At 36.4% G+C, this 27,942-nt stretch overlaps 1 protein-coding gene across 3 annotated transcripts in view; it reads left to right on the top strand.

The window, feature by feature from the left end:
- GRID2 (glutamate ionotropic receptor delta type subunit 2) overlaps nt 1–27,942 on the top strand; it is a 1,729,520-nt gene that overhangs the window by 1,318,179 nt on the left and 383,399 nt on the right. For all 3 annotated transcript variants that reach the window (XM_088836035.1, XM_088836036.1, XM_055434840.2), the window contains one exon: nt 25,535–25,847. In XM_088836035.1, coding sequence (XP_088692161.1) covers nt 25,535–25,847 — 313 coding nt within the window. The remainder of the gene's footprint in view (nt 1–25,534; nt 25,848–27,942) is intronic.

Raw genomic sequence — 27,942 nt, 5'->3', positions numbered from 1 at the left:
CATTGCCTTCTCTAAGTTTGGTTTAAAAGCATTTTAATAAACCAAGTCACAGACAGTGAGGAAGATCATACTCAGAAACAACTCAGCACAGGTTTTTTCTTCTTTTTTAAGATGTGCAAATTCAAAGAAGGTTCAGATGGAGTTTGGTTGGATATAGTTGAAGATCAAAAATAAGATTACATAGAAAAGGATTTGGGGAGTGACTAAAAACATTTGCATCTCCAAACGTCTCAAAAAAACACTTTTTTCTCAAAAACTTGACTTCATCTTTTCCTTTTTTTTTTTTTTAAGAAAAATTAAAGCTCCTTAGAAAGGTATACGTTGTTTTCTGCAGACTATGTCTCATTTTCCTACATTTTGTCACACTCCATGTAGGTCGCATTCAGCTTCCATCTGCTTTGGCTGTCCTCACTCACTTCATCTTCCTATAATTTCAACCCCAGCTAAACTCATGCTTTGATCATAAGGATTTCAAACCATTCCCATTTTTGATAATTCAGTCTTCTCAGTGCACATTTTTCACTTCTTTTCAAATGACCCTTTGAAAAAAAACATATATATATATGTATATATGTATATATGTTAATAGAGAGAGAGATTGACTGATCTTTTCCTTTTCTTTCCATAGTCCCTATTTTGGAGACCAGAGAGCTGAGGTTATATTTATTTTGTATGCCAAGCAGAATGCCCTATATTCATCATTTCATTCCCCTCATGTTTTTGAATGCATGGTATGTTCTGGGCACTGTGCCTAGCATCATGGATGCAAAGGATTGGAAGACATTGTTCCTGCCTTCAAAGATCTCACAGTGTACATGGAAGACAAATGTGTAAATAAGTCATTAAATCACAGTGCAATCAGTGCCACAGGGTAATGCATGCACGGTGCCATGGCAACCCAGGGGTGGAGTGGCAGCCTTTCTAGGGAGCTGAAAAGATTCGCATAAGAAAAGAAAATCGAGCTAGGTTTTGAAGATGAGTAGGAGTTTGAGGGCAACAATAGGGTTAATTATAAAAGTGTGCTTGCCATGCTAAAGAGTTTAGACTGTATCATTTAGCCAGTGAAAATTATGAAAGGCTTTTACATAAGAGAAAAGTAGGATTTAATTTAAGAAAGATAACTCAGGCTAAGGCCAAGGATGCATTCAAGTGAAGAAGGGAAAAGACAAATGTCTTTTTCAACAATCTAGAGAGGAATTAAAGGTGTCAAAACTAAAACAACAGCAATAGCTCCCCAAAGTGATTTTGAAGAAGCAATCAATATTCCAAGAAAAACTGACTTGAACTTGATAAATTGGAGAAGAAGAGAAAGGAGGTGTTGAGACTTGGTGAGAAATTTAGCAGAGGAACATGAGCAGACGGACACTCAATGACAGAAATAGGGAATACAGAAGGAGACCAGATTGGAAAAGGGCAGCAGAGATACAGAGCTTGGCTGTAGACATTTTGATTTTAAGATGGCTGAAGAAGATCCAAGTGGAATTGTCTAGGAAAGATAAGTAAATGCATCTGGAAGCCATATGAATGATGCCTACGGCAAAAAAGTTTAAGAAGTATAGGCCTTTTTCTCACCTCCATTGTAAAAACTAAATTGGGAGTATTGAATTAACATGAAGGTGGTGCACAAAATGGTTATTTAAGGTCCTAAGTGATTGTACTTGAGCTTGGCTAAAGGAAGACAGTTATTATTGCTTTTGCTACAAAAAAACAAAACAAAACACTGAAGGAAAGAGAGAGCTAACTCAGGAGGGGAGTTTAAAGAACCCGAGAATGTGGTGAGTTGCCCCTTTCCCATCCACACTGAAGCAGGGAGTTGTGGAGCCATCGGGAAGGCTTCAGCCATAAAGATAAGCCCATAGTTGGGTTTGTCTATGTCACAGTACAAGTTGTCGGGAACACAATGGTTAACTCCACTCTCATCTCCATTCTTTACACAGTCAGGGTTGAGACAGCTCCTTCAGTCTGGAGAAGACAGAGGTGGTTAGCTAGGGCAAAGGGCAGAAGCTGAAGAAGCCACCCACTGGATCAAGAAAATGCAGTGGGTGGGGAACTATGTTTGTGGATGAAGAAGGTTCTCTGTTGGTTGCCTGAAGATCATCACACATGTCCCATGGTTCATGCACACACACAGAAATCCATATGTATTTCCATTATGTCTTCCCATGACTACAAACCAGCCTTAAAAATATCTGTATCCACCAATGAAACTTCACTCACCAAAGAACTTCTCCCTCCACAAACCTACCCAGTGACAATGCTTATGAACCTTGTTAAATGAAAAGGTAGCTTTGGGGACCTTCCTGTGTGATCCAGTGGCTAAGAATCCACCTTGCAATGTGGGGGATGTGGGTTTGATCCTTGGTCTGGGAATTAAGATCCCAAATGCCACGGGGCAACTAAGCCTATGTGCCACAAGTAAAGAATTTGTGACCCACTGCAAAAGATCCTCCATGATGAACAAAGATCCTGCACAACTCAACTGAAACCTGATAAGCCAAATAAATAAATATTAAAAAAAAAAAAAGGTAGCTTTGCAAAGTGAACCCAAATAAAATGTGTAAAGAGAAAAGAATGTCTCATAGAGACTTTAAATTAGACAATAACTAAGATTTTAATTTTTAAATTATATTGAATAAGTATTAATGGACTTATTGAATATCCCAGAGTATGTCAGCTATTGTCAGGCAAGAAGTTGAAAAAGTACATGTGGTCTTAAAAATGCATGTTTGTATGTCTAAACAGTGAATATTCAAAAATAATCCAATATATGTATACATATAGGTTGGAGTGGAATCACAGATGTAGGAAATCACACAAGCTGAATGTATGTATGTAAAAGAGAAAATAAAATGTCCCAAAATATTTGTTGTTGATAAAGAAAGATTTTAACACTGATGAAGGAGAAGGATAAAAAGAGATCTGTGAGAGGAAATAAATTATGTAGATGCAAATGACTTAGTGAATGGTTGTAGAAGCAATTTTCTAAATTTGCAGGTGATATTTAATTGGCAGACATTGCAAACAGTAAGGAGCAATTCAATCAGATAAAGGACTTGAATCATTAAGTACTTGGTCTAATAGATGGCAAGCACAGATAAGTGGTGAATAATCAGTCTTGAATCAGAGCTAAAGAATAGAGAATGAATATTTGCCAAGGGGAATGATGCTGTCCAGGAATGGCTTTAAGGTTTCAAGAGAACTTGCAGGCAAGGACAAACAAAAATTCAGTAAAATCTGTGTAGAACTAAAATTATTTGGTGGGTGATATAAAGACTGGTGCTATGATGAGAAAATCTCATAAATTGAGGATATATAAATCCTAAAGTCCACCGTTGGCTATTGAAATGCCATCTATTACCAAGATTTTCATCTATCTGTGGGCATGGTTTAGGGATAAAATTAATGCGTAAGATAACTTCCATGTATAAGAGACTGCAGCTTTGGGTGAGACCATTCTAACTTTTAAAGAGCATTTTGCCCATGAAATTCTGTATGATTCTATGAACAAAATCTTAGGGAATTGTGTTTAGATTGGTCATTTTTATTTAGGGTGCTCATTCTATAAAATAATAGCCTATGTTAGTCTGGAAATTATAAACACAGAGGAATATACTACAAATGAGAGAAGATAATGATTTATATGGTCTATGAAGGTAGGCCATGCAACAGAGAATGCACTTTCTCCACTTTTTGCAATGCTGAGAATTTTAACTGCTAAATAAAAAGTTTAACGTCAGTACTGAATAGAAATGAAAAAAAATCATTTATACAGTTTTGAAGCTATATTTGGAATCTTTAAACAGTCACTCATGTGAATATACCAACCACATTTGAGGAATTTGTTTTAAATTTGCATACTAATATCAGAAAGAACATTTCAAAGTAGAGCCCTGTCTTGAAAGATATTTCTGGGTTTCTTTTTGACTGCCATTTGGTTGCTTCAGATTTTATTTAAAACTTAATGATTCTGAGTTTTCTGTTTATAATTTAATAAATTTTATAGTGGCAAGCATTACAAAAAGTCAAATTCCCCTGATTAAAAAACAAGCAAACATGTGAGCACCTAACAAGACTCAACTGAAATCAAGCGAGAAGGTGACTGCAGATGCTCCACATACATGTGTGAAGACATCTAATGTATCTCTTATTAATTTTATATTTCATTTAATGCCACACAGAATTACTTGGATAACAGCCATTATAGATTCACTTCTCATAGAGACAAACTGTTTCTGGGAGCTAGTTCTTTCTCATTTAGAAAGAACTTGCATTTCCCCACTACAGAGCTCTTAAAACATCTTTAAAGAGCAGTCTTAAGTGATTTCTAGAATGATTGAAAAGTTTACAGTAATGAAAATTAAAATTCATTCAATTTTGGTCATTATCTTTGGTTTGCATTTTACTGAAATGTGGATTTACAGTTTTGGCATTTCAGGTAGAGATTGCTTCTATATGCTCTTTTCACAAACAGCCTTAAGATGACTTCTCAGAAAGTTTAAAAAAAAAGTCTCTCTACATGATTAAAAAAGTCTTCTTTGAAGATGGTAGCATTCCTCTTGAGAACTGCAGAAATACTAGGATTTTTAAATCTCTTTTAATGCTGCAGGATAATGCCTGAAACACAGCAATTTATAAATAACTAACTTGTAGCTTGCTTCCCATTTGGCATTCTGTAAGAATTTATTGGGACCTAATGTGTAGCTGGCATTGTGGGGAACACATAAACTATAGAACACAGAGTTCCTGTTCTCTAAGAGCTAAGTAGCTTGGTAAGAATCAGAAGGGGGAGAGAGATCCAACACATATCCAACACTTTTCTTACTGTCTACACTTCAGCTTCTGATACAGTCATCCAGTCTCAAGGATTTATTATCATCTATAAGTAGACAGCTTTTAAATTTGCTTCTTCATCCCAGACATCTCACCGGAATTACAGACTTACAGTTCTTAGTGCATTCCTCCGTGCCCAGTTGCTCAGTCATGTCTGACTCTTTGCCACCCCGTGGACCATAGCCTTCCAGGCTCCTTTGTCTATGGAATTCTCCAGGCAAGATTACTGGAGTGCGTAGCCATTTTCTCCTTTAGGGAATCTTCTCAACTCAGGGACTCAACCCTTGTCTCTTATGTCTCCTTCATTAGCAGGCAGATTTTTTACCACTGCACCACGTGGGAACTCCCACATTTCTTAGTACTACTCAGCATTTCCTCTTAACGTCTAATGGGCACCTCAAAGGTAACATGTTCAAAAATGAATTCCTGATTTCACCACCACCCAACATGCTCTGCCTCATAGTGTATGTATGCAAAATTCCAATCTCCAAGTAAGTAAAAAATCTTTGAGTTATCCTTGACTTCTCTTTCCTCCATTATACCTCATACTCTGCATCAACAATTTTCTCTGGCCAGAAATCTGTAGTAAATCCTATATGATCATTTCTTACTACTCCACCAATACCCACTGGTGCAAACCTTTATTTCATCTCTTTAGGGCTACTTCCATAGCCTCTTAACTATCTACCAGACTATAGCTTTTTCCTTCTGTAATCCATTTTCAATACAGCAGTCAAAGTGATTCTTTTTTTCCCTAATGTCAATCAGATCATACCACACTCTCCCTAAACGCCTCCAAAGGCTTTCCACCTTATTAGGGGGAAGTGGGTATTCAAATTCTTATAATTGCTCACAATGCCTTCTTGCCCCTGTACAGGGTTGTACAGCTAGTGTACATAGGAGGTTTACCCCACCTATGTGAGCTGAAAACATTAGCATCTGGACTATTAACGTCAGAAGACCTGGCTGATAGCTTGATATGGAAAAAAAGTACAAAGTCAGTGACTTCTTCATAGTGACAGAGCCCTCTTCAAGCAGTAGACAGCCTTGAAATCTCTTCCTTTTCTTTCACAATTTAGGGTTTTATAAAAATACCTGTTTCTCTCACCACTCAGCAAAGAGCAAGTCAACAAACTTGTTTTGGAATTCTACTGTGAGCAAAGCAGTGTGAAGAAATATTTAGGGAGACAGAACACTATGAAATAAAAGCTCTTAGCTCAAGAAGTTTATAATTGAGAAGATTAAAATAGGGATAAATACTATATAAGGAATGCAGAAAACGAGAAATGAGGGATAAAGCTCCAAGTGAGGGAAAATGTCATGAACTTGGGTAAAAATGCTACACACACACACACAGGTACACATAGATAAATAGATAATATAGATAGACTAGAGAAAGCTAAACTATTTCTAGGACTTGAAAATTATATAATTATGTTAATATGCATGATAGAGGGCAGGGGTTTGAAGAAAGAGCTATAAGGGATGTGTGTGGCTTCTGGGAAGAGGCTTAGAAATAAGACTAATGATGACATGGAAATTAAATTAATAATACTGTTTTGTCACAGTGGTGGTGTCAGAGACAAAACATCTATTGAAATAATGAAAAATATTAATTTCTAGAATTAGTGTGGTAAGTTCCAAAAACAATTTTCAATTGAATATAATCCAAATTGCAAGATCAAATTCTGTTGCTTATAAGAGGCAAGAAAAAGGAAACATTCTAAAAATTCTTCAAGGGAAAATGATTAAATTTATCAGAGTACCATCATAATCATAATCATATTGAGTTCCAACCATCTGTTATTTATGTGCTGAAAACTCAAAGGTGACAAAAATAGTTGTTGCTTTAAACACTGTGCAGACTTTAGAAAGACTGAATAGCTCTGTATGTGTGTTTGTGTGTGTTACTCAAAGATATTATATAATATTATATAAAGTTTGATCAAATATTAGAAAAAATATGTAGACATATATATATATATGTAAAATAGAAAAGAATCTAAATGGACATGGATCAATCTCAAAACAATGGTTATCTATGTGAAGGTGTGGGAAAGACATTGTCCTTAAGTATTTTTTCCCTCCTGTCTCAGAAACATAGCTCCTGAATCATAGCCAAATACAGACTGTCCACGGTATACATTTCTTTGCTTCTCTCCTGATCTAGTGTGGTCATGTGACTGAGTTCTAATCAATGAGAATTAAAGAGAAATTTCAAGAAAAGCTTCTGGGTATGTTTTTAAAGAGAGGATTTTCATTCTTATTCTGATCCTCCTCTTTTCTTCCTTGTTGGAATGTCAGTAGAATGGCTATAGATTAAAGAGCCATTTTAAAGCATGAGTTGGAACATTTGTGTTGAGCAACAGAACAACAAGAGAATCTAAGTCTGATTTCTAACACTGGAAGCTTTATCAGCCCAGACTGTCAACCATGGAGCTTGGTTTATATTGACATTTAAGTCAGTGATATTTTGAGCATTCCTTTCACTTATAAGAAGTAAATAGACTGGTTTTATATAATTTAAAAATGAAAATGTATTTGTATATTGTTTTTACAGTATAATTCCCTAGTGGCTCAAACGGTAAAGAATCTGCCTATGATGCAGGAGACCTGGGTTCAGTCCCTTGGTTGGGGAGATCCCATGGAGGAGGGAATAGCTACTCACTCCAGTAGTCTTGCCTGGGAAATCCCATGGACAGAGGAGGCTGATGGGCTACAGTCTATAGGGTCACAAAATGGTGGACATGACTGAGCGACTAACACTTTCAATTTTACTTTTTTCTCTAGTTTACTGTTTTAAATTTACTTATTTCTCATCTTAGTTTTGCTTTTCTATGTTTTATAGATGGCAAACTTACTCCAGTGCTGAAATATATGATTTTCTGGTTTTTTTTTTTTTTTCTTTACCTTGGCCTATCTTCCATGTTGAGCTAAATGGACTCATATGATTTAACTTACCTGACAAATTTACACATTTCTTTGGAAATTCAAGTTAGAAATGATCTTTTCTCATATTTTTAACAACTAAAATTTTGGAAATGTTTAACTTACAAATAAATAAGTATCAAATTCGAACAGAGCTAACAGTGGCGTCTCAAGTGAAATTGCAAGTCTATGGATGAGAAGAGAGTGGAAGGAAGGCATAAGTGACTGCATAAGAAAGAAGAAAAGGAAGCAGAGAGCTTGCAAGAAGCAGAGCTAAGATAACTTTCAGAAAGAGAAAGTAATACCAAGTGTTAATGTGCAGAAAACAAATCTGAAACTTGGTAATCCACAACACTGGCTGAGGGAAAGGGACTTAGGAGAAAGTGCACCAGGACAGTAGCCTCAGGAAAGCTTTGCTTCTGGAGCAGCAGGAGTGAAGAGGGAAGATAGTGTTCCTTGAAGTCATGGTAGTGAAAGGAGAAGGCCATTAAAGAGCAAAATTCAGAATTCTGTAGAAACTAAGCAGAAACAATACATCCAACCCCCTGCCACTCATCCACAGAATCCTCTATTTAAAAAAGCACATATTACTGCACTGAGAGAAGGAAGCACTTTTGAACAAGGAATCTTGTCTACAAGTTATCCAGGAATAGAAAAATAATTGGACAAGTTCTATTCAAAGCTACTCTAAGAAAAAAAGAAAGTATGTCAATGTATTTTTAAAGCTGGTCAACAATTTTCCTCACATAAGACAACCATAGAGCAAAATAAAATTGTAACATAACACTTCAAACTGAAGTTAATGCCTCAAACAGCCATTTGAAATGTTTTAAAAAGAAAATCTAACAGAATCATAGATTCAAAAGCTAATAATGAAAATGGTCAAATGACAAAGAAATCCAACAAATATTAGGATATATTTTGAAAAACAAAAGACAAAAAGTATAGGACATGAATTACAAATTGTTCAAAGGAGATTAAATTAAATTATACTGAAGAAGAATAAAGAAAATAATTAAAATTAAAGAAGCAAAGGTTTGGAGTGAAAGAAACAAAATGAAAAATAGGCCAAAAATATAACACATGTATTTGAAGTCTCTAAAGAAGCAAAACACACAATGATACAATTAATGTTTATAATCTAAGGTAACTTCTGGAAAATGAAACAAATGTACTTAATATTCCTAGAAAGACTGATTCAGGACAATAGATTCTGAACTATAGCTTAGTAAAAATTATTAAACTTAAAAAATGAAGAAAAAAATCCTCAAGGCAAAAGGATCAAACTATTTTTAATGGTAAAAAGTTAAATCACTATCAGACTCTCAAAAGCTACACACAAAGCAAGCCAGCACTAGAGAAGCACTATCAAGAATTTTTTTTTAAGTGCTAGCCAGAGATCCTGTATCTGTTCAAGATCTCCGTCATGTCTACAGAGAAAACAATTTCAAACAAACAAGTGCTAAGAGAAAAGTGGACACATGAGCCCCTTGAAATGAAACTAGCAGAGTATGAGCTTCTTTTGACCAAGAAATAACAGGAGAAACTTAGTAAAATGACTAATCATGATCATTTAGTACATTTAACTGTAAAACTGATGCTAAAACAAGGTTAGAAACATGGATTAAATGATAATATGAAATCCTCATATGTTGTAAAAGTGAAACGATGGTTTTATTAAACACTGGGAGAAAAAGAAGGAAAGAAAGGGGAAACTAGAATATCATTATTAACTATAGTGTGAGTATAAGTCACCTATTTCATTTAAAACTTGGAGAAAAAAGGTTAAACAGGAAAGAAAAGTGGGGAGTAAAGGCACTATAAAAGGTATAAATATAAAGTTAACCACTATAACAAAAGTACAGACTTTTTTAAAAGTAAATAAAAAACATCAAAAACACATTAAAGAGAAAAACACAGTAAATATAACAAAATTCAAACAATAATAAATAACATAAACAATGAAATGTTAATACATTTTTGTATATGTATCAAACCTAACACACTGATAATACACTGTTTTCTCAAGCAAACATGAAAAATTAACAAAAATCAGTAATAGCTTAGGTCTCACGGAAAACACCATTAAGTTCCATTGAGGAGGATATATTACAAATAACTTTCTCTGATCCAGATACAATAAAACTAGGATAAAAAAACAATATTTCCATCTGAAATTAACGAAGTCTTCTATTAAAAAACTCTTGGAGAGAAAGGAGAAATACAAATATATATTCAGTTCAGTTCAGTTCAGTCGCTCAGTCGTGTCCGACTCTCTGCGACCCCATGAATCACAGCACACCAGGCCTCCCTGTCCATCACCAACTCCCGGAGGTCACTCAGACTCATGTCCACAGAGTCGGTGATGCCATCCAGCCATCTCATTCTCGGTCGTCCCCTTCTCCTCCCGCCCCCAACCTTTCCCAGCATCAAATATATATTACCGACTTTTTTTAAGTAGTGGTAAGGAAAACACTACAGGACATCCCTGGCGGTCCAGTGCTTAAGAATCTACATGCCAACTCAGGCAACACAGGTTTGACCCCTGGTCCAGGAAGATCCCACCTGTCTCACAACAACTAAGCCCTTTCGCCACAACTCCTGAAACTCGCATGCCTAGAGCTGGTGCTCTGCAATAAGAGAACCCACCACGATGAGAAGCATGCACGCCACAACCAGAGAAAGCCTGCATGCAGCAACGAAGACTGAGAGCAGCAGAAATAAATAAATTTAATATTAATTAAAAAGAAATCACTACATATCTGAGTCTATAAGGAATTATTTACAGTCTTAAGAATTCGTGTCAATAAAAATGAAAAAAATGGAATTAAATGTATTTAATTCCATCTTCAAAAGCTAAAAATTGAAAAAATAAAAATTTTAAAAATACCTAAAGCTGATTGGAAGGAAAGTTATGACCAACCTAGACAGCATATTAAAAAGCAGAGACATTACTTTGCTGACAAAGGTCCGTCTAGTCAAGGCTATGGTTTTTCCAGTGGTCATGTATGGATGTGAGAGTTGGACTGTGAAGAAAGCTCAGTGCTGAAGAATAGATGCTTTTGAACTGTGGTGTTGGTGAAGACTCTTGAGAGTTCCTTGGACTGCAAGGAGATCCAACCAGTCCATCCTAGAGATCAGTCCTGGGTGTTCACTGGAAAGACTGATGCTGAAACTCCAATACTTTGGCCACCTCATGCGAAGAGTTGACTCACTGGAAAAGACTCTGATGCTGAGAGGGATTGGGGGCAGGAGGAGAAGGGGACAACAGAGGATGAGATGGCTGGATGGCATCACCAACTCAATGCATATGAGTCTGAGTGAACTCCAGCAGTTGGTGATGGACAGGGAGTCCTGGTGTGCTTCAATTCATGGGGTTGCAAAGAGTCAGACATGACTGAGCGACTGAACTGAACTGAAAGCTGATTCATGTTTAAATATGGCAGAAACCAATACAACATTATAAAGCAATTATCCTCCAATTAAAAATAAATTTTTAAAAAAGCTAAAAAGTGTGCAACAAATTTTAACAGAAGATGTAAGGAAGATAAAAATAAAAGGAGAAAGTAATATGACAAATAAAATTTTAAGCAAATTAATAAATCTTGGTTCTTAGAAAATATCAGCAAAAGAGACAACATATTAGTTAAACCAGTCAAATAAAAGAGAACTTAGACCAATGTATATGAAAGTTATCAAGGAATTATCTCACACAAGAGGACCTTCCCTAGAGTGTTTCACAGGTGAACTCAACTAGTTCTTTAGAGAATAGATCCTCCAATGCTGCTCCAGATTAAGGGAGACTGAGACACAACTACTAAATACAAGACATGATCCTGAACTAAATTGCTACTATGGGACAGTACTGGGACCAATGACAAAGTTGTATAATGGACTGCAGATTAAAGTATGGTATCAATGTTAAACTTCCTCAATTTGATAGTAGTACTGTGGTTCTATCTGCAGAATATCACTGTTATTTTAAAATAATATATATGGTTGTGCTCTAAAAGAGAAAAAATAGATTGAATAGACTAGAATAAATAGAAAAATATAATATTCTTAGATCCAAAGACTGTTATTTTAATATTTAATAGACTGTGGAGACAACTGCCATCTAGAGTTTCAGCTTCAATATTAGTACTTCTAAAGAGTATTCAGGGCTGATTTCCTTTAAGATTGACTGGTTTTAGCTCATTACTGTCCCATCTTAGAAATTTATTTAGTGCTGACTAGAGAAGAAAATCGGAGAAGGCAATGGCAACCCACTCCAGTACTCTTGCCTGGAAAATCCCATGGATGGAGGAACTTGGTAGGCTGCAGTCCATGGGGTCACACAGAGTCGGACACGACTGAGAGACTTTACTTTCACTTTCACACATTGGAGAAGGAAATGGCAACCCACTCCAGTGTTCTTGCCTGGAGAATCCCAGGGATGGGGGAGCCTGGTGGGCTGCCGTCTATGGGGTCGCACAGAGTCGGACACAACTGAAGTGACTTAGCAGCAGTAGCATAGAGAAGACGCTCAGTCGTGTCCGACACTTAGTGCCCCCATGGACTGCAGCCTAGCAGGCTCCTCTGTCCATGGGATTTTCCAGGCAAGAGTACTGGAGTAGGGGCCATTGCCTTCTCAGTTCAGTTCAGTTCAGTTCAGTCGCTCAGTCATGTCCGACTCTCCGCGACCCCATGAATCACAGCACGCCAGGCCTCCCTGTCCATCACCAACTCCCGGAGTTCACTCAAACTCATGTCCACAGAGTCCGTGATGCCATCCAGCCATCTCATTCTCCGTCGTCCCCTTCTCCTCCCGCCCCCAACCTTTCCCAGCATCAGAGTCTTTTCCAGTGAGTCAACTCGTCGCATGAGGTGGCCAAAGTATTGCAGTTTCAGCTTTAGCATCAGTCCCTCCAATGAACATCCAGGATGGATCTCCTTTAGAATGGACTGGTTGGATCTCCTTGCAGTATAAGGGACTCTCAAGAGACTTCTCCAACACCACAGTTACACTATTACAGTCATTGATCATATATAGAACTATACATTTGATCAACTGCTTCAAGTCTAGTCATCATTTCCGTTATAGCTACTACTATATAGATGTTAAATATTAGTAGCTATAGTGTAATAACAAAATATTCTTAGTACTTGTCTTAATTGGGTTATTAGTTCCCTTATCATGCTCTAAGCTATAATCAAATTAATATCATTCTAAATATTATTCAGCCATAAAAAGGAATGAAATTATGCCATTTTCAGCAACGTGGATGGAACTAGAGAATATCATGCTTAGTGAAATAAGTCAGACAGAGAAAAACAAATACTGTATGTTATCACATATGTAAAATCTAAAATATTAAATTAATGTATATAGCAAATAGAAACAGACAGATATACAAAATATACTAGTTGTTATAGAGAAAGGGAAGAAGGGTAGAGCAAGATAGGGGTATCAGGTTAAGAAATAGAAAGTAGTATGATAAAATAGATAAGCAACAAGGATATGCTGTATAGCACAGAGAATTATAGTCATTATTTTGTAATAACTTTTAATGGAGTATAATCTATAAAAATGATCACTATGCTGTACACCTAAAACTAATATAATGTTGTAAATCAACATATTTTTTTAAAAAATCAGTACCATTCTTTCAGTGAGCTTGCAAATACTCTGCATAGAAGTGTAGTTGTTGTTCAGTCAAAAGTCATGCCAACTCTGCGACTCCATGACTGCAACAGGCCATGCCTCCCTGTCCCTCATCTCTCCCAGAGTTTGCCCAAGTTCATGTCTGTTGCATCAGTGATGCCATCCAACTGTCACCTCACCCTATGTCACCCTCTTCTCTTTCTGCTTTCAATCTTTTCCAGCATCAGGGTCTTTTCCAATGAGTCCGATGTTCGCATCAGGTAGCCAAAGTACTGGAGCTTCAGCTTCAGCATCAGTCCTTCCAATGAGTATTCAGGGTTGATTTCCTTTAGGATTGACTGGTTTGATCTCCTTGCTGTCCAAGCATAGAAGTGTAAAAGTAAATATATAAAAACATTAAGGGAGTTACAATAGCAATCATCCTATTGGGATTTGACTGTTTTATTTTGTTCTTTAAAAATTCTCTAGAATTTTTAAGTATAATCTTAATTTCAGAATGAAAGTTACTTTAATGACAATCTCATTGGTTTTGCCTGGATAGTCATTCACTTCCAGTGGGATATTTGAAAAGTAATGGATATTGTACTATGCTTTTATTAATATGATTGAAACTGAAATATTAATATATAACAGTGACATGTGAAAACATATTTGTTTCTTTCAAAGAAATACATAAAGTCTTGACATTGAGAAAATTAATCATTTGTGATTACTCTGACAATTCGATTATTTTTTTCCCCAGTACTTATGTTTTGTTTTTTCATAAGGACAGTAACAACTGACATATTGTATTTACTAAGAAAGACCGATTGAAACTTTAAGGTCTTTAATGTAAAGTGTTTAGAACAAGAATGTTTATATTCCCATATTAGGAGAAAATGACCATAATATAAGGTCTCAATAAATGATTTTTAGGATTAAAATTTCAAAGTTGGAAAGGCTCTTATATTACCAATTCAATCTATTCTTTATACAGATGAGTAATCTAAAATGATGAAGGTTTGCCTACTTGCCCAGTGTCATGTCATATATCATTAAATAAAGGTTAGAACTTGAATACATTCTTTCTTTCTTCTCTGCCACCTTTCCTTCCCCTCAGCCCTTCTTTTCATCATGTTTAGCATTTCTTCAATGCCTATTTTCTTCCAAGCAAGTCTGAAATTTTTACATTAAAATATTATTTCAAGACCAAAGAATATAAAACAAAGTTTAAGAAAACTGTCAAGAAATTTTTAAAAATCTTTGAACAGTTCATTCTTGTGGAGAGTGGGATAAAAAAAAATGTATGATTTAAGAAGTTGAATAGGCAGGATAGACCTAGTGGCTTGTTAAATATGTGCTAAAGCTCTTCAATAATGATTTTTCTTCCACTTTGTGCAAAAAAATCTTTAAGGTGAAAATGAGAAAATAGGGGGAGGGACTTCTCAAACAGTTTAGTGGTTCAGACTCCATGCTTCCAAAGCAGAGTGCAGGTTTGATCACTGGTTAGGAACTAAGATCCCACATGCCATGCAGGGCCAGCAAAAAAAAAAAGAATGATAGTGGAAAACACTTAAAGGAATTGAAGGCACCTTTCAATTCAGTTCAGTGCAGTAGCTCAGTTGTGTCCAGCTCTTTGCAATCCCATGGACTGCAGCACGCCAGGCCTCCCTGGCCATCACCAACTCCCGGAGTTTACTCAAACTCATGTCCCTTGAGTCGGTGATGCCATCCAGCCATCTCATTCTCTGTTGTTCACTTGTCCTTCTGCCTTCAGTCTTCCCCAGCATCAGGGTCTTTTCCAATGAGTCAGTTTTTTCGCATCAAGTGGCCAAAGTATTGCAGTTTCAGCTTCAGCATCAGTCCTTCCAATGAATATTCAGGACTGATTTCCTTTAGGATTGACTGGTTGGATCTCCTTGCAGTCCAAGAGTCTTTAATGAGGCACCTTTAATGAGTTTAAATTTCCAAGTCTAAATGAAAGATATCCTAAGGGAATAAATGCATTTCCTGAGGTGATATATGAGTTACTATAGATAATATGTGCAAAACAAGAAAAAGAGAGCTGTTATATCGTTGGAGATTGACTATTCAAAATTAAAAGAGAAAATCCATTCTCACAGAGCAATGAATTTGATTTTATTTTCTGATAAATATATGGAATGGATTAGTAATCAGATGTGTTATAGGTGGCAATGAAGTAAGCAGTTCATTTTCTTTTTTGATGGCATTAGCTCTTCATAAGATGAATATGATTGCTCACATATTTTGAGTTCAATAATGCCTTTTACAAAGCATTTAGAAACTATATAGAGAAAATTGGCTGGATGACAGTACAGTAAAAATACTTGTAGATGACTAAAAACATCGTATCTGAAGTGTTAACTAATGAACTATTGTCAAAGTGGGTAGCACTGCAGAGGCAAGTTTCAATACTTTGAACTTGCCCAAGTACTCTTCATAAGTATTTTACTAGTAATGTGGATAAAGAAGTAAAGGCCTGCTTCTCAAACTTCCAAATGAGGCAAAATGAGCAGGAAAAGATGATGTAATTTTTGCTAGTACAGATTCAAAATGTTTTAGATAGATGTGAAGATCAAAAGAACCAAAGAGTGAAATTGGTGAAAGACCAACATAAAATTCAACATGGATCACACCCTTGTAGTGGTAAGCAGCTTGCATAACTCCAAGCACTTAAAAAGCATGCCATGCAGGGCTACCCAAGATGAATGGGCCATAGTGGAGAGTTCTGACAAAAGGGGGTCCACTGGAGGAGAGAATGCAAACCACTTCAGTATTTTGCCTCAAGAACCCCATAAATAATGTAAAATTCAATATTTTGCTTCAAAATCAACTGCATAGGATTTCTGAGGACTTCTGGATCAACAGTATCTTGTTTTAAAATATTTTATAATTTTAAGATCAATAATTTTTATTTGATCCTAAGTTTAGTCTAAGTCCATCTTTGCATGAAAAGCTTCCTTGGTGTCTCTAAGTTTCTTGACGAGATCTCTAGTCTTCCCCCTTCTATTGTTTTCCTCTATTTCTTTGCATTGATGACTGAAGAAGGCTTTCTTATCTCTCCTTGCTGTTCTTTGGAATTCTGCATTCAAATGGGTATATCATCCCTTTTATCCTTTGCCTTTCACTTCTCTTCTTTACATAGCTGTTTGTAAGGCCTCCTCACACCACCACTTTACCCCTTTGCATTTCTTTTTCTTGGTTATAGTCTTGATCCCTGCCTCCTATACAATGTCATGAACCTCCATCCATAGTTCTTCAGGCACTCTATCAGCTCTAAATCCTTGAATCTATTTCTCACTTCCACTGTATAGTGATAAGGGATTTGATTTAGATTAAACCTGAATGGTCTAGTGGTTTCCCCTACTTACTTCAATTTAAGTCTGAATTTGGTGATAAGGAGTTCATGATCTGAGCAACAGTCAGTTCCCAGTATTGTTTTGGCTGACTGTATAGAGCTTCTCCATCTTTGGCTACAGAGACAATAATCAAACTGATTTTGGTATTGACCATCTGATGATGGTAGAGACGTCTCTTGTGTTGTTGGAAGAGGGTGTTTGCTATGACCAGTGCGTTCTCTTGGCAAAACTCTGTTAGCCTTTGTCCTGCTTCATTCTGTATGCCAAGGCCAAATTTTCCCGTTATTCCAGGTATTTCTTGATCTTCTACTTTTGCATTCGAATCCCCTATAATGAAAAGGACAATTTTGGGGGGTGTTAGTTTCAGAAAGTCTTGGCAGATTTCTAAGAACCATTCAACTTCAGATTTTCAGCATTTCTGATAGGGGCAGAGACTTGGTTTACTGTGATATTGAATGGTTTGCCTTGGAAATGAACAGCGATTATTCTGTTGTTTCTGAGATTTCATCCAAGTACTGCATTTTGGACTCTTTCATTGACTATGACGGTTGCTCCATTTTTTCTAAGGGATTCTTGCCCATAGTAGTAGATATAATGATCATGAAAAATGGGCACAATAAAGGACAGAAATGGTAGGGACCTCACAGAAGCAGAAGATATTAAGAAGAGGTGGCAAGAATACACAGGAGAACTATAAAAAAAGATCTTCATGACCCAGATAATCATGATGGTGTGACCACACACTTAAGAGTCAGACGTCCTGGAATGTGAAGTCAAGTGAGCCTTAGGAAGCATCACTATAAACAAAGATAGTGGAGCTGATGGAATTCCAGTTGAGCTATTTCAAATCCTGAAAGATGATGCTGTGAAAGTGCTGCACTCAATATGCCAGCCAATTTGGAAAACTCAGCAATGGCCACAGGACTGGAAAAGGTCAGTTTTCATTACAATCCCAAAGAAAGGCAATGCCAAAGAATGTTCAAACTACCACACAAATGCACTCATCTCACACGCTAGCAAAGTAATGCTGAAAATTCTCCAAGCCAGGCTTCAACAGTATGTGAACTCTGAACTTCCAGATGTCCAAGCTGGATTTAGAAAAGGCAGAGGAACCAGAGATCAAATTGCCAACATGCGTTGGATCATTGAAAATGCAAGAGAGTTCCAGGAAAACATCTACTTTTGCTTTATTGACTATCCCAAAGCCTTTGACTGTGTGGATCACAACAAACTGTGGAAAATTCTGAAAGAGATGAGAATACCAGACCACCTGACCTGCCTCAGGAGAAATCTGTATGCAGGTCAAGAAGCAAGAGTTAGAATTGGACATGGAACAAACATACTGGTTCCAAATAAGGAAAGGAGTAGGCCAAGGCTGTATATTGTCACCCTGCTTATTTAACTTATATGTAGAGTACATCATGACAAATGCTGGACTGGATGAAGCTCAAGCTGGAATCAGAATTGCTGGGAGAAATATCAATAACCTCAGATATGCAGATGACACCACCCTTATGATAGAAAGCGAAGAAGAACTAAAGAGCCTCTTAATGAAAGTGAAAGAGGAGAGTGAAAAATTATCTTAAAACTCAACATTCAGAAAACTAACTTCATGGCATCTGGTCCCATCACTTCATGGCAAATAGATAGGGAAACAGTGGAAACAATGACAGGCTTATTTTGGGAGGCTCCATAATCACTACAGATGGTGATTACAGCCAAGAAATTAAAAGACGCTTGCTCCTTGGAAGAAAGTTATGACCAATCTAGAAAGCATATTAAAAAGCAGAGACATTACTTTGCCAACAAAGGTTCGTCCAATCAAAGCTATAGTTTTTCCAGTAGTCATGTATGGATGTAAGAGTTGGACTATAAAGAAAGCTGAGCACCGAATAATTGTTGTGTTTGCGCTGTGGTGTTGGAGAAGACTCTTGCGAGCGCCTTGGACTGCAAGGAGATACAACCAGTCCATCCTAAAGAAAATCAGTCCTGAATATTCATTGGAAGAACTGATGCTGAAGCTGAATCTCCGATACTTTGGCCACCTGATGTGAAGAACTGACTCATTTGAAAAGACCCTGATGCTGGGAAAGATTGAAGGTGGGAGGAGAAGGGGACAAATGAGAATGAGACAGCTGAATGGCATCACCAACTCAATGGACATCAGTTTGAGTAAACTCCGGGAGTTGATGATGGGCAGGGAGGACTGTTGTGCTGCAGTCCATGGAGTCCAAAAGAGTTGAACACGACTAAACGACTGAACTGAACTTAGGATAAGTCAATGTTATAATTCACCAAGTAAAAAATGATTCAGGCTCCAGTGTCATTTCAAAAAACTGTGTTATTCATATCAGTTGAGGAGACATTGATGAATTAGATTATATTCACAGGAAAATGACCAGTATTTTGAGGGATATGGAAATTGTATCTTGAGAAGAATGATTGAATAAACAAATTATTTTTATTTTAAAGTAACTTTTCTAAGTGGAGAATAAACTAGTATTCTCTAAGTATTTGAAAAATTGTCATAGAGGGAGATCTATTTAGATTTATAATGGGATGTATCAGAAGCATACTTAATAGAGGATACAAAGAAATATATATCAGTTCATAATAAAATCAATATGTTATATTAATTAGAATATGTCAAATGTAAAATTTTCATCTTCATAATTGGGCTTGTTAGAATATTAAATAATATAATATATGTGGAGCGTGTAACATGGCACGAGATATATAGTAAACATTAAATAAATGTATAGTTATTAGTATTAGTAGTACAATGTCCTTAGTATTATGTTCAAGGATTAAATTACATGACTATTTTGTTGGATATTCTCATTTATTTCAAATTAAATTTAGAGTAAATGTGTTTCAATATTTTGAGTGTAAGTTTCTGAAAGTCAATGATTCTATGGCTTAATAGGCACGTCCCATTGTATTATCCAGGGCTTTGTAGGTGGCTCAATCTACCTGCAATGGGGGACACCTGGGTTCAATCCCTGGGTTGGGAAGATCCCTTGGAGAAGGTAATGGATACCCACTCCAGTTTTCTTGCCTGAAGAATTCCATGGGCAGAGAAGCCTGGCAGGCTATATAGTTCATGTGGTTGCAAAGAGTCAGATATGACTGAACAACTAACTCTTTCACTTCACTTTCATTGTATTATCCATCCATCTCTTTATATGACTGCTACTGCTGCTGCTAAGTCACTTCAGTCATGTCTGACTCTGTGCTACCCCATAGACGGCAGCCTACCAGGCTCCCCCGTCCCTGGGATTCTCCAGGCAAGAACACTGGAGTGGGTTGCCATTTCCTTCTCCAATGCGTGAAAGTGAAGTTGCTTAGTCGTGTCCGACTCTTAGCGACCCCATGGACTGCAGCCTACCAGGCTGCTCCGCCCATGGAATTTTCCAGGCAAGAGTACTGGAGTGGGGTGCCATTGCCTTCTCTGCTTTATATGACTAGAAGAATGCAAATCTTCTATCTCCTGTCAAGGTAAATACTACAACTGTGTAATTAGAACAGTTGAAAAATAATTATATTCTACAATAGTTTTAGTGCTAGATCTTATCAAAATTCAAATAAGCACTTTCACATTAAACACTTGACATATAATAATAGTTTGTAATATATTGAACCTGCCCTAGTAGACTCTACCTTCAGTTCATGGTAAGTAACATAGACATAAGAATATTGATAAAGCAAGAACCTGATTTTAATTATTGAAATAATTAAGATATAAATCTTCTATCACTTCTATCAAACAGTAGATTCTTATTTTACCATTTTAATTTTATTCTGTAAAGTCCCCTCTTTGTCAGTTACGCTGAGAAATAGAAAATTTATAAGAATTGGTTAATGAATATCTAGTAAATGTTCCACCTTTCTTCATATATGAAGCAAGAATTTATTGATGATGAATTTATACCACATAAGCGTGCTGGATACAGTTCAGTTAGTTGCTCAGTCATGTCCGACTGCTTGCGACCCCATGACTCAGCACACCAGGCCTCCCTGTCCATCACCAACTTGCGGGATTTACCCAAACTCATGTCCATCGAGTCGGTGATGCCATCCAGCCATCTCATTCTCTGTCATCCCCTTCTCCTCCCATCCCCAATCCCTCCCAACATCAGAGTCTTTTCCAGTGAGTCAACTCATCACATGAGGTGGCCAAAGTATTGGAGTTTCAGCCTCAGCATCAGTCCTTCCAATGAACACCCAGGACTGATCTCCTCTAGAATGGACTGGTTGGATCTCCTTGCAGTCCAAGGGACTCTCAAGAGTCTTCTCCAGCACCACAGTTCAAAAGCATCAATTCTTCGGCAATCAGCTTTCTTCACAGTCCAACTCTCACATCCATACATGACCACTGGAAAAACCATAGCCTTGACTAGATGGACCTTGGTTGGCAAAGTAGTATCTCTGCTTTTTAATATGCTATCTAGGCTGATCATAACTTTCCTTCCAAGGAGTAAGCATCTTTTAATTTCATGGTTGCAATCACCATCTGCAGTGATTTTGGAGCCCCCAAAAATAAAGTCTGACACTGTTTCCACTGTTTCCCCATCTATTTCCCATGAAGTGATGGGACCAGATGCCATGATCTTTGTTTTCTGAATGTTGAGCTTCAGGCCAACCTTTTCACTCTCCTCTTTCACTTTCATCAAGAGGCTTTTGAGTTCCTCTTCACTTTCTGCCATAAGAGTGGTGTCATCTGCCTATCTGAGGTTATTGATATTTCTCCCAGCAATCTTGATTCCAGCTTATGCTTCTTCCAGCCCAGCATTTCTCATGATGTACTCTGCATGTAACTTAAATAAGCAGGGTGACAACATACAACCTTAACATACTCCTTTTCCTATTTGAAACCAGTCTGTTGTTCCATATCCAGTTCTAACTGTTGCTTCCGTACCTGCATATAGATTTCTCAAGAGGCAGGTCAGGTGGATACAAGAATATGCCAATATTTTTTTGTTAAAGTGACAGTCCCTGCCTTCACATGGCTTTTGGTCTAATAGAAATTATCATTGGTCAAATATCATACAAATATGGGTAAATTACAACTGGTGTAACTGCTAGGAAAGTGAGGGATACTCCTGATAGTGTAAAGAACAGAATTATTATTCCAGTCAAAACAGCACATGGATAGCTTCCCTGTGCAAGTGATAATTGAGCTGATTTATGAGTATGAAGAAGAGTTCACTTGAAGTTTCAGGAGGATCAATTCAGACAGTATAATCAGCATGTAAGAAGATGATGCATCACAAAGAAGCGCTGGAAAGAAAAATGGTCCAGTAGGAATATGTTGAGGTAGGTGGAGGATGGTCTATCCAAAGATGTACAGAATTTGTTAAAGATTTTAATCGCTTTTCTTAAAAGCAGTGCAAATCCACAGAAAACCTTTAAACTGTGGTAGGGAACAGGATGAGATTTGCTCAACAGAAAGACTGCCAAGATTTAAGACTTATGTGAAAAGATATTCAGTGAAGCAGGGAACATTGGAAGAGGACTCATTTGAGTTGAATACCTCTGTTGCGGTCTTGGCCACATTAAATTTGAAGTGTTTTGGAGACATCTAATAGAAATATCAATTATATAATTACATAAGTCAGTCTGGACTCCAGAGCTCAGCTCTAAATCTAGAAGTATAAATTTGTAAATCATATGTGTAGATGGGGATCAGTGGGGGTAATGGATATGAATGGGCTTGCCGAGGCAGAGGATCTCAAATAAGAAAAGATCCCAAGTCCAGAGGACTGCCAACGTCAAATTGCCAAGAAATTTAAGCATCCGAAATGGAAGGGAATGGTTGTTGAGTTTATTGATAAAGGGGTTGGCATTAGATAGGAAGACAGTTTCTCCATAGCAAATAAAACTTGAATCAAATTGGCTGGATGTGGGATATAGATTGAGAAATAGAAATAAGTATGAATTTTAATTCAGTATCTTCTGTGTCCTCTGTAAAACAGCAATGGAGGTCATCTTCTGAGAGTTAGAGGGACTGAGAAAATTAAATATTTTATGAGGCTAAAGATGTGAGAAGTCATTGTAGAAACTGAACAAGTGATTTGAAATACACATACATACATACATGCATAGATACATAAATACATAGACAAATGATAGGCAAAGAGGGAGGGCAAGAAAGAAAGGCATGGTTGTTTGAGCATTTTTGGTTACTTGGACCTTTTCAGGAAGTTTTAGGACCATCTTTCTGAGTCAATGGTTCATGTTTTTTCTTCTGCTCCAGTACAACTTCTTTATTAGAAGTAAAGAATATCACATACTAATAACAAATACAATGGTCTGCTATATTACTGATTCACGAGTCTGGAGTGAGGCACTTCCTCAGGAAGTTGTATACAAATCTCAGAGACAGAAAAATCTGTATGCTGTTGGGTATGTGTTGTGTTTGTAAATGCATTTGTGCAGTTTAAAAAGCCCATTTTATGATTCTAATATCCTCTCCACAGGGTGACTGGGAATTTCTCCTTGAGCACAGAATAACTGTTGACAGTAGACTAGAATTTAGGAAGTTCTTCATAGAAACAGAAAAAGTAAATATTATTTTTAATAAATATTTTAGCACATGCAAAATAATCAGTTCACGTCTCCAAAAGAAAACAATAATAAACACAACAAATGTCTCCTAGATATTTTTATTACATTATAGAAATTTACTGTGTGATATGTGCTAGTATCTATTATTAAAAATCAGTACAGTGATTATTCTGATTAATAATCATTAAATGTAAAACATTTAGTTATTTATTAGCAAAATATTTGTGAACATTTACAAATATTTAATCACTATGTTTTCAGCAAATTCCTCCTTAGATGGAAAGTTTTTTACTTTGACTCATAAAGTGCTTTCGGTCCCTAGTGCATCAATTCGTAAATTACTGATCCACAGTACTTTAATATCCTGAAAAAGGAAATGTGTTTTCTGAGAATTTAATTGAATCTTGAGGAGTTACTTATTCACCACTGAGGTTGGGTAAGTGAGTCAGCTCACAATAGTCATACTAAAGACAGTTATATTTATTTCACAAATAGGTAAACTAAAGCTCAGAAAAAATAGGACTAAAGTGCTAAGGATCCAGGTTACGCTTCTTTCAGAAAAAACCCTATTCCTAGTAACTAAAAAATGCAAAATAAATACATGAATTTGAAAGCAATAACTATTTCTCTGAAAATTCATTTCCATGTAGTGTTACTAGTTTAATACTTCTCAGTTAATAAGCCTAAATTCATAGTACTTATGATAATATAGCCTTATTGCAGTGTAAATAGTAAAATTAAGAAAAGCACATTTCAAACTCTTTTAAAGTAAAAATTTTCCTAAAACTAGTTATCCTAATTACCTACAATAAGAGCCATTTGGCAAATGAATGATTTCTTGCAGTATGGTAAAATGATTATAAGCACAGGCTTTGGAGTAAGAAAAACATAGCTTTAATATTTGGCTTCTGAAAATTTCGTAACTGAGAGGATTGAAATAAGTTACTTAAACTCTTGACATTTTAGTTTCTTCATCTGTGAAATGGAGAAAAAAAACATGTAACTCATAACTCATTGTAAGGATTAAATGAGAAAAGTTATTCTAATAGGACAAGGCCTAGCACCAAAATATATGAATGAGCTGATACACACACACACACACACACACACACACACACACAGAGCTTAACTTTAGGTTGAGTATCTTTGTAGCTGTTATTACTTCAGAAGCTAGATGTATCTGATTTGGTTTAGCATTCCACTAGGCATGTTACTTTTCATGTCTTTTTTCCTCTAAAAGCATTAAAACCAATTTCTGTATTCTTTCATTAAACAGTAACAAAAAAGAACAGTGAAAATGTTCAACTATTTACTATTGTTTGTGTTTGTCTGGGAGAAGCTTTCTGCAAGTTCAGTCACAGCTATAGATCATTATTTCAAACAATATGCATCGTTTAGATATTTAAATATTTTTTACATCATAGAATTTAAATGTGAAGTCATTTCTTCTGTGCTTTCACTGCAATTCTATGTGCCTTATTATATAAGCAAAATAGCATATGCTATGATTTTGAGTGCTAAATACTGAGAATCTAAGGCACACTCTGAGAAGAATGGTTATTGCTCCAAGAAAAGTATCTGTCTCCTTAATCTTTGTTTACTAAAATGTTTCTGAGGTTTAAAAAATAAAATTATGGTAGAAACTTCTGGTGTATGATGCTATAGCTTAGTGCCGTGAAAGCTCTAATAAACTCTAATGTATGTAGAACCTAATAATGTAAATTTTGATGCAGAGAAGTCTAAACCAAGGGTGAAATGCCATGTTGAATGTTTTTAATAACCTAATAATTTACATGGTAATAATATATTGAATTTCTTGGAAATATTTTCTCAGGAAAAATTGTTTAGAATAAGTTTTATCTTTGCTATTGTGTTAATAATGGCTTTGATAAAGTTACCCAAGGAAAAAAGACAGTTTCCTTCAGGAGTTACCTGTGTCTGAAATATTCTTCACTGATTTCACATGCACTGATAATATGAACAAGGTAATTTGTCTAACTCTCCTGAGCTAAGATTTGCAGTAGGAAATGCAAAATTCACATATGGCTATTCTCTAAGAAGTCTCTGCTGTGCTTTTCAGTTTTTATAAGAAGGCTTAAGATGTTGCCTGAGGCATCTATTTTTTTCCCTCAAGACAAGCTAGAGTGCCACAAATAAAGTTGTTTTTCACACTGCTAACATATTCCTTTCTCTTTCCATTTCTCAGAGAGCTGACATAGGAATTTCTGCTTTAACCATCACCCCAGACCGTGAGAATGTGGTGGACTTTACAACACGTTACATGGACTACTCAGTGGGAGTCCTACTTCGAAGGGCTGAAAAGACGGTGGATATGTTCGCTTGTCTTGCACCATTTGATCTCTCACTATGGGCTTGCATTGCTGGCACAGTCCTTCTAGTGGGTCTACTGGTCTACCTCTTGAATTGGCTTAATCCTCCACGATTACAAATGGGATCAATGACTTCTACTACTCTCTACAACTCCATGTGGTTTGTGTATGGATCCTTTGTACAACAAGGTAAGGATAAAAATTATGGTATAGTATAAAAAAGAAGTATGTTGTTTCATATGCCATGAATTCAGTTAGGAAGGTTCTGTATCTTGACATCAATAAATGTTCTAAAAGGTCTTCAGAGCAACACTCAGAAAAGAATATATTCTACTCTTTCCTAGTGGACCTCAAACACCAGATTTCCAGCCAAAAAAAAAAAAAGGTACAGTATCTTTTGATGCAAATTCAATTTCATCACCAAAGCCAAAGATAAATGTCAGATGCCAGGGTCATAAGAAACTCAAGATGAAATTTTCCCAAACTCTGAAATTCTGAGAAATAGTCTTCCGTTCCGTTCCGTCGCTCAGTCGTGTCCAACTCTATGCGACCCCACGGACTGTAGCCTACCAGGCTTCTCCGTCCATGGGATTCTCCAGGCAAGAATACTGGAGTGGGTTACCATTTCCTTCTCCAGGGGATCTTCCCGACCCAGGGATCGAACCTAGGTCTCCCGCATTGGAGGCAGACGCTTTAACCTCTGAGCCACCAGGGAAGCCCCTGAGAAATAGTCTTACTGAGATGAAAATACTTACTACCAGAGCAGATATTGCTTAATTATTTACATACGTAAGAGATGTTAAGACTTGCTTTTTGTTAAGAGACATCATTTCATGTATTAAAAAATATTTATTGACAGTGAAAAGCCCTCAAGATTCCAATAAGAAATTTTATGCTATATCTTTCACTTTAATACATAATCTTTATCAGTTATTTAACTGAAATTTCATTGTATTCTACAGAATGTCTTTCCTCTGTTGTTCGATAGTCAATCTGCCTACTCTTTAAACTTGTCTACATAATTACTTTGTTTCAGAATAGAGCTATACTAATTAAATCCCTTATTTGAGACTACTGCCATCATAGAAAATGAAATAATAAAGTACTTAGGGGATTATTAGTTTCTTGCAAACATGTCATATCTATTGAAGAGGAGACATAGGTGTCACAGTGGAGACACCTGATGCTTTTGCCTTAGTATTTATTAACACAACTCTCAATAGCATCTTATTTTTTAAATATACTTGCTATTGGATCTTCCATTAAATTTCATCCTTTCTATTCTAATTTGACTAATCATATGTTTTGTCTAGACTTTTAATCTCTACTTTCTTACTTAAAATATGCCCCTTAAACGTGCCTTTCTCCACTACCTTTCTATATCTTCATATATTTATCACAGAAAGTTTTGGTCCATTAAATAATCACTAAGCTAGTAGATATTTGCATCCATGCATGCTCAGTAATGTACAACTCTTTCTGACCCTATGGTCTATATATAACCTGCCAAACTTGTCTCTCCATCGGATTTCTCAGGCATGAATATTGGAGAGGGTTGCCATTTCCTTCTAAAGGGGATTTTCCTATACCAGGAATTGAACCTGCATCTCTCACATCTTCTGCATTGGCAGGCAGATTCTTTACCACTAGCGCCGCCTAGGAAGTCCATGTAGTAGACATTTAATCCACACCTTTTATTTAATAGAACTTTGCTAGGCACTGAGTATACAGTTGTGAACAAAAGAGTCTTTGTCATCATTGATCAAGTCCTTTGGGAAACAAACATGTAAAACCCACATGTGGTAGAGATCAGCACAGAAGAGATCATAGAAGTAGGGAGGCTACATATATCTTAATGTGGCCAAGAAGACTTTTTGAGTTAATACTGTATGAACAGACAGAATTAATTATGCAAAGGGCTTGTTGAAGAAGAGGATGGGGGAAGGATACATAGATGGTAGGAAAGAATTGAAGACTAAGAAGTGAGAGAGAAAGTGCAGTAAACATTGCAGGATGTAACTGACAAAGATAAGGCTGAGGATATATTTGTTAATACCAGGGATTTGAATTTGATCTTCAGGGAAATTATCAGCAATTTAAAGGCATTAAACAGGAAAATACATGTTTAAATTTTAACTATAGAAATATTCTGAGTATCAAATGAAGAAAATTGAAAATAACAATGTGGAAAGGGAGAAAAATTATGAGTATTATAATAACTAAGTAAAGAGGCAGTGTGGCTTGCACAAAGGAAAGATGGCATTAGGAATAAAGAGAAGGGTAT

The sequence above is a fragment of the Moschus berezovskii genome, chromosome 5 (assembly GCF_049115385.1).
Source record: "Moschus berezovskii isolate FMDL1 chromosome 5, NW_MosBer_1.0, whole genome shotgun sequence".
In the NCBI taxonomy this organism is placed as follows: Eukaryota; Metazoa; Chordata; class Mammalia; order Artiodactyla; family Moschidae; genus Moschus; species Moschus berezovskii.
The sequence above is the reverse complement of the archived record's forward strand: the minus strand, read 5'-3'. Positions and strand labels throughout refer to the sequence as shown.